Source organism: Haemaphysalis longicornis, unplaced genomic scaffold (assembly GCF_048455015.1).
Source record: "Haemaphysalis longicornis isolate Haplotype H1 unplaced genomic scaffold, Haemaphysalis longicornis Haplotype H1 scaffold_8, whole genome shotgun sequence".
NCBI classification, from domain to species: domain Eukaryota; kingdom Metazoa; phylum Arthropoda; class Arachnida; order Ixodida; family Ixodidae; genus Haemaphysalis; species Haemaphysalis longicornis.
Genome location: NW_027526445.1, coordinates 72617581 through 72630133, shown reverse-complemented (window position 1 = coordinate 72630133; position 12553 = coordinate 72617581). Strand labels below are relative to the sequence as shown.

The 12553-nt window shown below is 50.9% G+C and overlaps 2 protein-coding genes across 3 annotated transcripts in view; both read right to left on the bottom strand.

Moving 5' to 3' along the window:
* LOC144149660 (maleylacetoacetate isomerase-like) overlaps window positions 1-8808 on the bottom strand; it is a 154050-nt gene extending 145242 nt beyond the window's left edge. Inside the window, exon 1 of the mRNA XM_077681321.1 lies at window positions 8804-8808. The gene's annotated coding sequence lies outside the window, so the exon portion shown is untranslated. The remainder of the gene's footprint in view (window positions 1-8803) is intronic.
* Window positions 1-12338, bottom strand: part of Ufd4 (ubiquitin fusion-degradation 4-like) — a 100053-nt gene extending 87715 nt beyond the window's left edge. The window contains exon 1 of one of the 2 annotated variants that reach the window (XM_077681317.1): window positions 11592-12338. In XM_077681317.1, coding sequence (XP_077537443.1) covers window positions 11592-11731 — 140 coding nt within the window. In that variant the 5' untranslated portion in view covers window positions 11732-12338. The remainder of the gene's footprint in view (window positions 1-11591) is intronic. The other variant, XM_077681318.1, reaches the window with a different exon arrangement.
* Window positions 12339-12553: the final 215 nt, after the last annotated feature.

The following is a 12553-nucleotide window of genomic DNA, read 5'->3' as shown; positions in this document are numbered from 1 at the left end:
CGTGAAGGGTGGTCAGACGCTACGAGGCTGGAAATTTTCCCTCTGGAACCTCAGCCCGGCAAATTTAAGGTTGACGTCTGAACCTCGAGACTCAGCTGGTGTTCAAGAACAGCGCTTTCTCGATTGGCGCAGACAATGGACGTAAGCAGGATTTTGTCTCGGGAGGTCCCAGAAAAAACGCTTGCAAACGAGTTGCTACCTCTTCTCCTAATGCCCATTCTGTAAAATGTCGCACATCATCCGTTCAGCGTACTTTGTTGTTCCGTGGATTGGTCTTTCCCACGGTAGATGCTACGCCGAATGTTTCCGTACCTGCACAGGGATGAAAGCAGCAGCAGCGGCGAAACGGATGCGCTGGGAAAAGACATCCGCATGCGTGCTAAAGACAACTCGGGTTGCGCTGCTGAGCACGAGGTCGCGGGTTCGATTCCCGGCCGCGGCGGCCGCTTTTCTGATAGAGGCAAAAAGCAAAAACGCCCGTGTGTACGAGATTTCGGCGCACGTTAAAGATCCCCAGGTGGTGAAAATTAATCCGGAGCCCTCCACTACGGCGCGCCTCATCGCCTGCGTTGCGTCGGCGCGTTAAACCCTAAAATCAATCAAGACTACTCGGGAAGTAAGCTACACGTTTGGATAGACAACGCTGGCGAGACGGGACCTGTAGTACGGCCAATCCGCGCCAAACTTAAAGGGACTCTGCAACACTTCCGATAAACGCTTTCACTCTTTCCTTCGCTTCTGGAAGCACTGTGAAGGCTACGATTATCGCCAGCACTGCGTGATTTGCTCGTCCCGTTTCTGCTTTGCTTTGGTGGCTTTTCTTTTAAGGCGGCTATTAAATGGGTTTATCGCTGAAACTGCAGGCAAGCCGGCCGGTAGTCGTTACACCGCTCTAATGAGGTAATTCCAGCGGCCTAAGAACGCAAAGACAAGGAAAGAGAAAAAAAATCTTGAGCAAGTTTCTATGTTACCTGATTTGGGCATAGAAAATTAGTTTTTTTGCGGAGGTACTTTGTGACCCCTTATTCCAAGTACTGAGTGTGTTTGTTGAATACGTTCTGATAACATAAAAAAAGCTAAAAAGAAAGTGTAGCAGGGGCCTTTAAAAGCACGCAAATTAGAGAGTAGTGGGAGAAACGAAGGGGCTAAGTGGCGCCTTTCACATAACAACAAAGCTTTCGCGCTGCCTCGAAGTAGCGCAAACAACACGCGCCCCTCTCGATATTTTCAAAAAAAAAAAAGAAGGAAAACATCGCTACCGAGAGACGAAAAAGTGCCACCACGTTGGGATACATGAGAAGGCAGTCTTGCGTTATACACACATGGGCGCTGCCCAAAGCCGCCAGAGAAGCGAACGTCGCCTATCAACGTAACGCAAAACCACACTTAGCGCGCGCACACGCGCCGTTTTTTATCAATTCCAGCAGCGAACTGCCGCGAGGATAGTGATAGTCGCCTGCACGCAGCACCCCATTCGGCCACGAGTGGCTCGACCGGCGCCTGGGCTGTCGTTCCACAAGGCCAGGCAAAAGAAGGCAAGTTTAATAAAGCTGCAAATTCCCTTGTTTTCTTTGTTTTGTTTTTGTTTTTTTGCCTTAGCGACGCGTGCTGACCGCTTTAGAGTGACGTTATCGACGCTCTTTCTCTTTTACCTAGTTACGACGAGGATTTCGCAACCATTCCCACTTAACACGGGTGGCTTTTAACGTCGGATCGGTTACTGAGATAAGGAACACCGGGTGGGGTGCCGCTACATAGGTAGGATTAGGTCTTTAGTGACACTAGGTACGGTCACGGACAGAACACGAAACTATGAACCAAAACACACAAATAGCCGGATTTCGTTCTATGCGAATCAACCTGTCGCCTGACTTTATTACTGCAACCAATGAGTCTTTTTCAGATATACCAGTAGCGAGCCGTTATTTGACCTCCACAATCCATGTTCTTTGATTGTGCGTGTTCTTGTTCATACTTTAGGGTTCGTGTTTCATCTGTCCACGACTGCACGTCGACTTTAAAGACCAGCGTAAGACCTTCGGAACATCGTGGCGTTATTCACTGCCTTGGGAGTGCCTCTATCGAACACCTCCCAAAGCGACCATTTAGGTCGTACACTCGACGCAGACGGATGTTTGCGGGTCCACACGCTTTCGCGTCATGTTGTACACTGTCGCCGAGGTTGGTTTCGCGACGCTTCACTGCAAGCAAGCGCATATAACGAGGGTAAAGGCAACCGGACGGAAGACGCGACAGAGGGCGGACGCCGGAACAAAAGCAAGCCCTGCAAAAGCATTTGAACGCAAGAAAACGGGGTTCCAGCCGGTGTGCGCAGCTTAGACGAGACACTCCCCCGAGCGGATCAAGACGAAGGTCGAATATAAAAAAGCAAGCCTTTCCGTGAGCAGGTCGACGCGAAAGTACGTCTCGTCGCCAGGTTCCTCTATCTCCGCCAATCCCGTCGAGGGGCGTGTTCCACACTAAGTTGTGGCATTGCTATCAAACCAAACCAGCACAATTTCCCCTTCCCCCTCCCCTCACAATGCAGCGGTTTTGAACCCCTCGGGACAAAATACTGCCACACTCATGTGCATTGCCCAGAATTCTGCGAGTGCTTGCGGTAAACAAATCTCCATAGGCCTTCACGCGCGCATGCACTCGACGAGGATCCTTGGGACATCCACAGCATTAATTACCTCCCGCGGTGGCTCAGTGGCTATGGCGTTATACTGCTGAGCCCAAGGACGCGGGCTCGATTCCCGGTCGCGGCGGCCGCTTTTCTGATGAAGGAGGAAAGCGAAAACGCCCGTGTGTTCCAGACTTCGGCGCACATTAAAGATCCCCGGGTGGTCGAAATTAATCCGGCTCCCTCCACTACGGCGCACCTCGTTGCCTGCTAAGCGTCGGCGCGTTGAACCTCGTAATCAATAAATCAACAGACCGTTAATTGTAGCCGCTGCGCCGGCGACAAACTTGCGGGGTAGCTTGCCGATACAGCCTTGGCGGGCGCCAGCGGCATTTCGCTAGTATACAAACAAAAAAGTTTAAACAGTACCGCATAGCGACTTTCAGTTTATGTGACCGCCCCGAAGAAATGCTTTCCCGATTAACACCGTTACACACTATAGGCCCTTTCTGTCCTCACCCCTGAAGGACCCTTTTTTTTCTTTTGCTTCCCCTCGATACGGTGAACCCGCGGGTGTTACCTCCCAGAGCTCTGCGTTGTCACCCGAATGAGCCTTCTGAAAGGTACACCAGCCCCCTTCAGCGCACTTAGGACACACTCCATGAAGGAGACGCTTTCAGCACCGTATTTTCATTGTCTCGCTCTATCCGTTTCTAGTAAGCTCTGTCCGCAGTTTACACCGTCAGCAGTCGTCGTCCACTACATCTGGTTTCTTTCCCAGTGACGTCCTACCAACACTGCTCTCTAGCCACGCGGACAAGGAAACAGTGCGAACACGATGGAGGAATTCACGTGAGCGGAGAAAGTACCGCCGTCGGCTCAGAAGAGCTCATCCAGGGCGCCCAATCACCGCGTCGGCTCGTATCGACTTATCTCATCAGAGCGACTAGATAGGAATGGACAGACGAAATATAAACATGCGGGTCGATTAGAAGAGGTGAGAGAGAGGCAGGTATGACAGACGTTTCACTCCGGCCAGCAGCAATCAGCTCACGTGGTCGCCGCAGTCGACAGGTGCATATAATTAGGCAAACACTGCGGAAAGGAGGGGAAGATTCCGCCACACACAAAACGCACGCACTGCGCACGCAAGGCCCTCATGCGCGGCGTGACAACACGGGTTTGCCACGTGGCGGAACATCCCCCCCCGCCCTCCCTCCCACCGGCCCCGACGAGCCAGGCTGGCCGAAGAGAAGGAAACGGGCCACGCTCATATTGACGGAAAATGCCAGCGTGGCCATCAATCACGGCTGCGGAGGGCCTGTTGCTACCTGCATGCTCATGCGCTCGAGGCAGGGGGAAAGCTGCTGCTGCTGCTGCAGGCAGGCGGAGGCGACGTCGCTAAAACGGCTGTCACCCGAACGAAGGTAGACGGCCTATAAAAGTCGGACACATGCTCCGAATGGCATGGAGTTCTGAAGTGACCGTAAGCAGAATGAAATACAAACAGTAGCAGGAACCCTTCAGCGCAGCCTTTGGCTTTTTCCCGGCAACTGGTTCGCTCCCTCACTCGAAACCCCTTTGCATGCATGGGTGGCAACTCTTGGGCGAGTTGGCACAGCATACTTCTAAAGAAAGCACAAAATGACAACGGTGACAACAGATTAAGTGCTCTGTGGAGTGTCCCCTCCATCAGTTTTCTTTTCTATATATTTGCGCTTTCTTTTTGAAGTCTGAATGCGAAGGGGGGTGCTGGGGGATGTCTGTCATTATTAAAGCAAAGGCTGAAAGGGGATGAAAAGTCCGTGCCATGGCCAAGTGACGGCCACGAAATGGCCCATGGTTCAGAGAACAAAATACAGATAGACGAGCGGGCCACACTGATGCCAAATGCCTCAACGAAGGTCCTATAAACAAAGTGAACAACTCGAGTAGAAAAGAAAGTTGGGTAAACTTGGCTCAGAGAATCGAATGTCCAAAATCATGGCAGATCCCCACTTCCCATTGCCTAAAGGTGGACACAGCGGAGGCCACAGGCGTAAAAGTAGATCACTGCCAATGGCGCACACGTGTGGCTAACAAGGGGCAATCGGCCCAGCCTCTTTGTCATAGCAACCGAGAGAAGGAAAAGATACAAGGGAGAAAAGGTGGTAATGATGATGATGATACTGAGGACACAATCGCACCACTGGACATGTGCCTTTCTAATGGCCCCACATCATGACTACGCAAAATAAGTGTGGTGCCATCCACGCAGCACTGGTTCCTCAAATTCCATCGATGCAGTGTGTCTGCGGCAAAAAATACCTCTACCTCGACAGCCACTGAAACGCGGTCAGCAATGGCAATTCGATGCCAAAGAGCGGGAGAATGCAGCAGAGATCCAATTCACCATATCTGCTCAGCAATCGACCTCGTACATGTTTTCGCATTCAAAGTGCCTAGGTGTCTTACAATTTTTTGTCAGAGCTTCAATTTTTTATACTGCGGATCACTTGTATCTGGCTGGCTCACATCTGCCATCGCCATAGCAACACCATCATTATGAACACCCCCCTTTTACAGGGCGCAGGGTCACTGTCATCATAAGAGACAGCGGTGCGAGTGAGCAACGTAACGACAGTGTTCCTTTTTCAATGAAGGTTACAACAATAACTCCCCTCATAAAGGTCACCGATGTGTCCAGCAGAAAAAGGTGCGGTGTACCTCCTTTGGGGGTAACACAGTACTTCGTACTCTCCTCACGGCAATGAGACGGTTCAAGATCAATCTGCGTGCATGTGCTTGCAGGCATGTGCGAATGCCCCCTCCACACCACGCCAAGATACCCTCCCCCCTGATGCAGACTGCCACGGCCCGATCACAGAGGAGACCTAGCGCCGTCTCCATGGTTATAGGGACAGCGTGCAAAGCTACGTGGGGCTGACCGCCACTGTAGCAAGGCGCAACTCTTCATGCCACAATGGAAGAGTCCTCGATCGTACACTAGCAACCCCAAATCGGTTGCCAAGTAGGTGCCGTGGTTCGCTTAGCACAGGTGGGGTGCTTCAGGAGCAGTTCAGTTAGTGATCGCCAGCAATGGAACAATGGACAACCTAGTGCATGCAGTATTAATGTAACATCCCGTGCCAAGTGAATACTTTTTCTACATGAGTAGAAAAAGTGCACCCCGGCCATGCAGATCTCTGATTCTGAGGAAACTGTGGTGTGTTATGTTGCGAGTCTGTCTGTAGGGGGTAATCTATGCAAAAAGATGAAAAAAGATTCAAGCACAATAAAGCAGTAACGAGGTTTTCAGTAAGTGTTACCATGGGAAGCCATAGTGCTTCTGCATCTAAAAAACATAGGCATACTTAAGTCCCCACAGGAACTTTTTCGTGTCCCTATGGTACCTAACCACCCTACACAGGGCTCCTTAGGCAAGTTACAAAGCTGATTAAAAATGTTTCAGAACATGTGCACCTGCTGATGTGAGACAGGCGGGGCTTTAATGCTTTACAGTAAAGGTGGTGACGATCATTTCGTTGCCAAGACTCAATCCATACACATCTGTACCATGTAGATTCTGGCTGACTGTAGTCGCAGCATGCGAGCCCAAAGTTGTCCAAGACAAGAACGAGAAACCAGCCCGGCCCTTGTGTTTCACCATTTCGATGGCATGTCTAGTTGTTGATGGGTTGATTGTAGGGTTTAACACGCCGACGCAGCGCAGGCGATGAGGCACGCCGTGTGGAGGGCTCCGGATTAATTCTGACCACCTGGGGATCTTTAACGTGCGCCCAAATCTCGTACACATGGGCGTTTTTGCTTTTCGCCTCCTTCAGAAAAGCAGCCGCCGTGGCCGGGAATCGAACCCGCGACTTCGTGCTCAGCAGCACAATGCCTTAGCCACTGAGCCACCGCGGCGGTTGGAGTGTCTAGTTGTTGCTGTAGTCACGCAGCAGTTATGCGTGAAGGCAACAATGTTCTCTTTTCTTGTTTGTCCAACTTGGGATGCCATATAGACTGCGAAGGTAGGGATTCTATCACTGGCGTTTACCCCAAAGACATGCATACTGTCAGTGGCACTGGCCTCCAGCTCCAGCAGACATTTGCTTAGTGTTATGTTTTGGGGCTTGCATGAAGCAGTCACAGGAAAAGTATTGGCCAAAAAATTCTGGTGGGTATGCACTATTTTGTGGGTATATAACAGCATGTGAGCTTTGAGAATGGCACAAAATGTGAAAACCTGGAGCTAAGCACTAGCCGATTCAGCACTGTGGGTATGTCCTAATTGTGGAAGTTTTGAGCATTTGCACAAAACAAAATTAAGGTGGAAAGTGTTTCCCAGTACACCACTGCACATATGTGCCACTCGGTGGCTATGTAACATTGCACGCATATTGGGACTTACCCAAAATGTGATGAAACCAGCGGTGAGCATTGTGCAATACACCGCTACGGGTATGGGTTCCGCTGTGTGCGAGTTTTTGGCGGCAATACATTACTGCAGCTATGTGCTGCTTCTGTGGGTATGTTCCATTGTGATAGCCTTTGAGACTTGTGCGAAATGTAACATGTAGTGTCCAGAGCATTGCAGCCATGGCTGGAGTGCTACCTGATGATATCTGAATATGTAAGATTAAACTGGCACAAGAAACGGCATCTGCTGTTGTTTCGTCTTGGCATCCTGATACCAATGATGGTTGTTTTGAGTCCAGTTCTTGCCTCCTCCTTGTTCTTGTTTTTCTTTGTTTTTTCATCTTTAGCTTCAATTGAAATTTTCACGGCTTTGGTTGGTTTTATAAGTTTTAAATTACTTTATGTTACTATATGATCGGTTAAATTACGTTACATTACAAGGTGCAAAGCACAGTGTGACACGCTAATTTTCTTCACGAAACGCCAGTGGACATCGCTTCAGTGGAGTGCTTATAGTACCATGGGGCAGGACTTTAGACACAGCCAATGGCGGCAAGCATAGGTCAACAACCTGTTGGCAAGAACTGGCCAGTCAACTACTGTGGGTACACAACAGCACATGAGTCTTAAGATTCACACAAAACGAAAAACCAGGGTTGCCCAATACACCGACTCGAGTTTTGGGATTCACACAAGACGTGAAAAAACCAAGTGGTAGGCAACAGTCGAAGCACCACTGCTGGCATGTGCTACATTGTGGGTACGTGCCACCCTGCAAGTTTTCAGGCTCGCACAAAATGTAAAAACCGCAAGTAAGCCCTAAATGCGCAAGTTTTGAAATTAACAGCAACAAAAAAAAAAAAAAAAACAGGGTGGTGAGCGCTGGCCAGTACACCACTGCACGAGTATTGCGACTCACACAAAACGTAAACAAAAAATACAAAATGGTAAGGATTGGCCAATACACCACTCTGGGCAGGTCACAGTATTGGCTCGCACAAGGACACAAAAAATATCGACAAACTAGAAGCTAACAGCTTCCCTCCCTCTGAAGCACCTTCCCTGTTTCCTGGGGACCTTGCACCGTACAAAGTAACAGTGCAGGTCCCTTATTCATTGTACAGCTTAGAACATGTGCAAAGAGTTGCTCAGGGATATCGGCCATGACTTGGTCAGTTCATTGAATGAAGGGCCTCGCATCTCATGCTCGTCCACCGTAACTTCGGCTAGCCAGAAGTATGAAGAATGATGCAATCCAGTCACCTGGTTGCATAATCCCACAAACTTGCAGCATGGTTAGCAAAGGACTCCCAACATACCATGAACACCTCTTCGGGGGGAGGGAGGGCCAGAAATGACGCTACCAGAGTGCACAGTCTTTGTCAAAAACTGCAAGGCCATGATGAAGGATCCCGAGCAACACAAAACCGATAGCAGAAGTACAAGTGAAGTGCAACTGACAACAGACGAGAGTATTTTCAATTGTCCTTGCCATAGAAATATTCCCCTTAAACTCGGACGTCCGGCTCAGTTTGATGATCCTTGGTTTGTTTTCTCACCCCAAAAAATTTGCCATAGCGTAGGAACAGGCACCTAGCACACACCTCCGCAATTGTGCGACAAAGAGAACCCCGCCAACCGGGTAGGCCTCTCGTATAGCACAAAGGCTGGGTGATGGGGTGACGTAAGATGCAGAAACAAGAAAATTAGGGAAAATCGAGTATGCTCGGGTAAGGTGGGACAAGAGTAAATGCTAGAAAATTATGAGGGGTTCCTGTGCGGCTGGGGACATCAACAGGCTTACGATAATGGCCATCATATGGAAGCACGCAATCAACTGTTTGCTAACACAAGCAGACCGAAGCAAGCATAGCGGACTTGGACCCAACGAGACGCTGTGCTATCTGCAACCACCTCAGTTCACAAACAGGAAACACTCCCGCCCGCGGCCCCCAGAACACAGTAGATAGGCCCTGGCATTTCGAGAGCTGACAACGACGAGAAAGTGAAAATAAATGCAAGAAGAGCCGTCCAATCGTGTCCAGCAGCACGCCCGATAACATCTCGTTTATGGGTATGTCCTCTCTCCACCTTCCTTGTCTTGTCTTCCCCACCGCCTCCACCCAGAGGCACATTGAGGGACGGGGGGAGGGAGAGGGCGCTTGGCGCGTTTTCTAATCGCGACCAATAAGCACACTTCGCCGTGGGAAAGAACCGCCGCGCCCAATCGAGGGAAAATCATGCATAACACGTGCTGGTGGCAGTCGCGTAGATTTCCCGCATCGATAATACGCCCGGCGATTCAAAAAGATAAAAAAAGGCGCGCGGTCGGTAGCGGCCAGCCGGCACGAACCAGCGCAAGTTGTTTTGGCTGCGACGGAGTTTTTTAGAGGCGGCATTTTAATTCTATCTCTCTCTTCCCCGTCGCGGGCGTCAAGGTCCCCCGCGAAGTCTCGTGTTTCCCCGTACGGGCGTCCCCATTCCAAACGCCGAGCGACGACGCAGGGTAAAGAAAAGTCAACTTCCTCGTAGTCGCGTTTCCCGAGCTCAATTCTACAGAAGACGCCTGCACTGTCTCGAGAGAGAGAAGCCCCGGAGACGGATGCCTTTTTCAAAACGCGTTTCTGGTGGCATGTTTGTCCGCACACGACCAGAGTCCGCAGCTAAGCAAAGATGACGGTGGACGGGCTACCTGATTCAAGGACGAGTTTTGAGACAGCGTGAGAAACTCGCTGAAAGAAACGGCCTTGCTTATGTGTGTTCGCGCAAAAAAACACGCCCGTTGCACGCGATGTCTAGCTTGATGGCAATAGAAAGCATTTGCTCAACGCCGCGGCAAGAAAGAGCGAAAGGCGTAATCGTGCTTCTGATTACCACTACTGAAAGACAACAGCTTTTTATAGTAAAACACCCAATCATCAACGACAGCCAAGAGCTGAAAGTTTTCAAAAGAAGAATCCTGCACTTAATTAAGGACGGAAAGTTGGGCTAGATGGTTAATCAGCCTGATGTCTACAGAGTCCTTCGTTTACCTGTACCGCGGCAACGTCGCTTTTTCGTGTTTGTCGGGGCTTGTCGAGACACGCCTTGTACTAGGGAGAATGACTCATCACCGTGCGTTCAAACACAAACCGAAGGTTATTTTCATCAAACCGCACGGTATTTCCCGAGCGCAACACACCTTTGGCGCTATTTTCAGCGTCTAAGCGTTGATGACAGTCAAGAATAGTTGACCTGTCCCATGACAATGTTTTTCGTTTAAGTCGTGGCCTGGAGAAACAGGCCTTGTACTAGAAGACTGACTCATCGGACAAACCAAACGACGTTTTCATTAAAATTTACGGTACTCCCCCTAACGTGATACATAACACCTGCGTTACGCCGAGGAATCAAGGCGGCCCACCTGGAAAAGACTAGAGCACGGCGTGTAAATCGCCGGGCGACGCGGTCACTATTGTGAACGCGAAACTGGAACATCAGAGAGCTCGTCGCTCAAGTTTTGCACGTTTTGCAGGCCGGGAAAGCAAGAGAAAAACAAAGTGGTGCTGCTCGCCGAGGCGCAGCAGCTCCCGGGATCATTACAGCGCGCACTCGACGTTCTATTTTTCCAGGCCACTGAGGGGCCGCAATTTTGCGCACTTGCGCAATTTTCCTCCTCAAATTTAACTCGTTCGCAGGGCTCCTCGAAGGAACCCGAGTTTCTCGAGTTCGCAGACGACTGTTAAATTCAGCCAGGCCAGAACAGAAGGTAGCCCGGATGTTGCGGGGGGCGGCTTGGGATGCGACTTGTGACGGCACGAAAACATACTTGCTCCGTAATGTTTCGAAAGACGGAAGAATGTCCGAATCAGACTGGAAATCTAAGTTTGAACATAAACAAAAAAACACCATGTTTTCTTTTCTACCATGCGCGGTTTTTACGTTCAAGCTGAAATCTCCACGCAATTCCACAGTCGGTAGTTGGCTCGTCTGCCTACAAAACTTGCAAGCGGTAAACGAAACAGACGACCACAACATGGAGCCCGAAAGCAGCACGTCCAGGATCAACTTCGCGAAATTCGAGAGATAAATTTCTCAGATAACATTCGAAACGATCCAATGCGCGGTTAGTGTTAAGACCTTTAACGCTGTTACGTCGGAATCGGGCACTCCATAACGCAGTCGAAGAGGCACTAACTTCACTGCCCCGGAAACGGGGGGCGAACGCACAGTAGCGGTCTTTTGTTTCCGCTAAGATTCCCAAAGATAGCAACGGGGAAAAACAGGGGGATATAATCTAGATGAGCCGGCCCGCTACAAAAGCCCAACCAATGACCCCGTTAAAAACACCCACCAAAAAAAAAAAAAAAAAACATTCATCGCCTGCTGTCAAACTTGGCGGTCTTCCGCGTCGCGTCCAGAACTTTCCGCGAGATTGCTTGCGCAGATTGACGCACACGTTTGAGTTGAGCGAAACCGCGATACAAACAACACAAAACGGGTTCTTGCGACCACGTTCGTAACAAGCGACGCTGGACTCTCGCGAGTAAAGCAGCATTTACAGAGGACGATTAGGGCTACGCACCTTTCGAAGCATCTGTCGACGTTGTCCGACATCAGTAGCAGCATGCAAAGCTGCTCGAGGGCTATGAGCTGCATGTCCCGCTCGTCGCCCTGGCCCATGTTCAGCCATTCGAGCAGCGTTTCGGGGTCCGCGTCCGCCATATTGACCACCGCCGCGGCCGAACTCGCTAAGCGGGAGAGAACGCGAAAGAAGACACACACTACTTCGCTGTTTCAGACGAGCGACAACGGTGAACTGACCCCCGGCTAACCGCCGAGGTGGGGGTTGACCCGCACACAATCACATATCCGCGGGCGGGCCACGTTGCGTCTTCATGCGGCGGGCTGTCTCGAAGAAGGCACGGCAGAAACGGAGGCGAACGCAGACGACGAGTTCGGTCCGCAGGCACAACAGACGACGGCACACTTGAGCGCTAGGGCCCGCGGCACCATTCACACAGCATGAGAACGACCCCGTGCGCGGACGAATCGACGACGAGGAGGACGACGTTGCAGTTTATCCACGATGGGGGGAAGGATCGCGGGCCTGAGAAAAAAAAAAAAGTTAGGTGCCCGATCCTTCCTCCCAGGCGGTACGCGACACCGAAATCGAAAAGGTCTCGGACACTTGTGTGGCAGTGGGAAATAAAAGAGGTCTAGCACACCAAACGAGGGAAGAGACCGAGTGCTAGGCCTAAGCGCGGCGCCACTGATGCTGCTGCCGTCGCGGAGTCAGCAGATTGCAGCAGAGTAGTGGAAAGTGCGGAGAGGTGAACGACGGTGCGTCACCGCCGAGTCACGTGACTTCCGGTTTCTCCCGGCGCTGCTGGCGAAACAGCTGATGGACGAACTTTCTGGATCGCGCTCGAAGCTGGTCTTCGCCGCTTGCACGAGCTGCGAGTGGGAACGAATCCAGCGCTACTCCGTCATCACGGCGGTACTTGGCCGGCCACCCTTATCGCTGCGTTGCGAAGGCACGCGGTT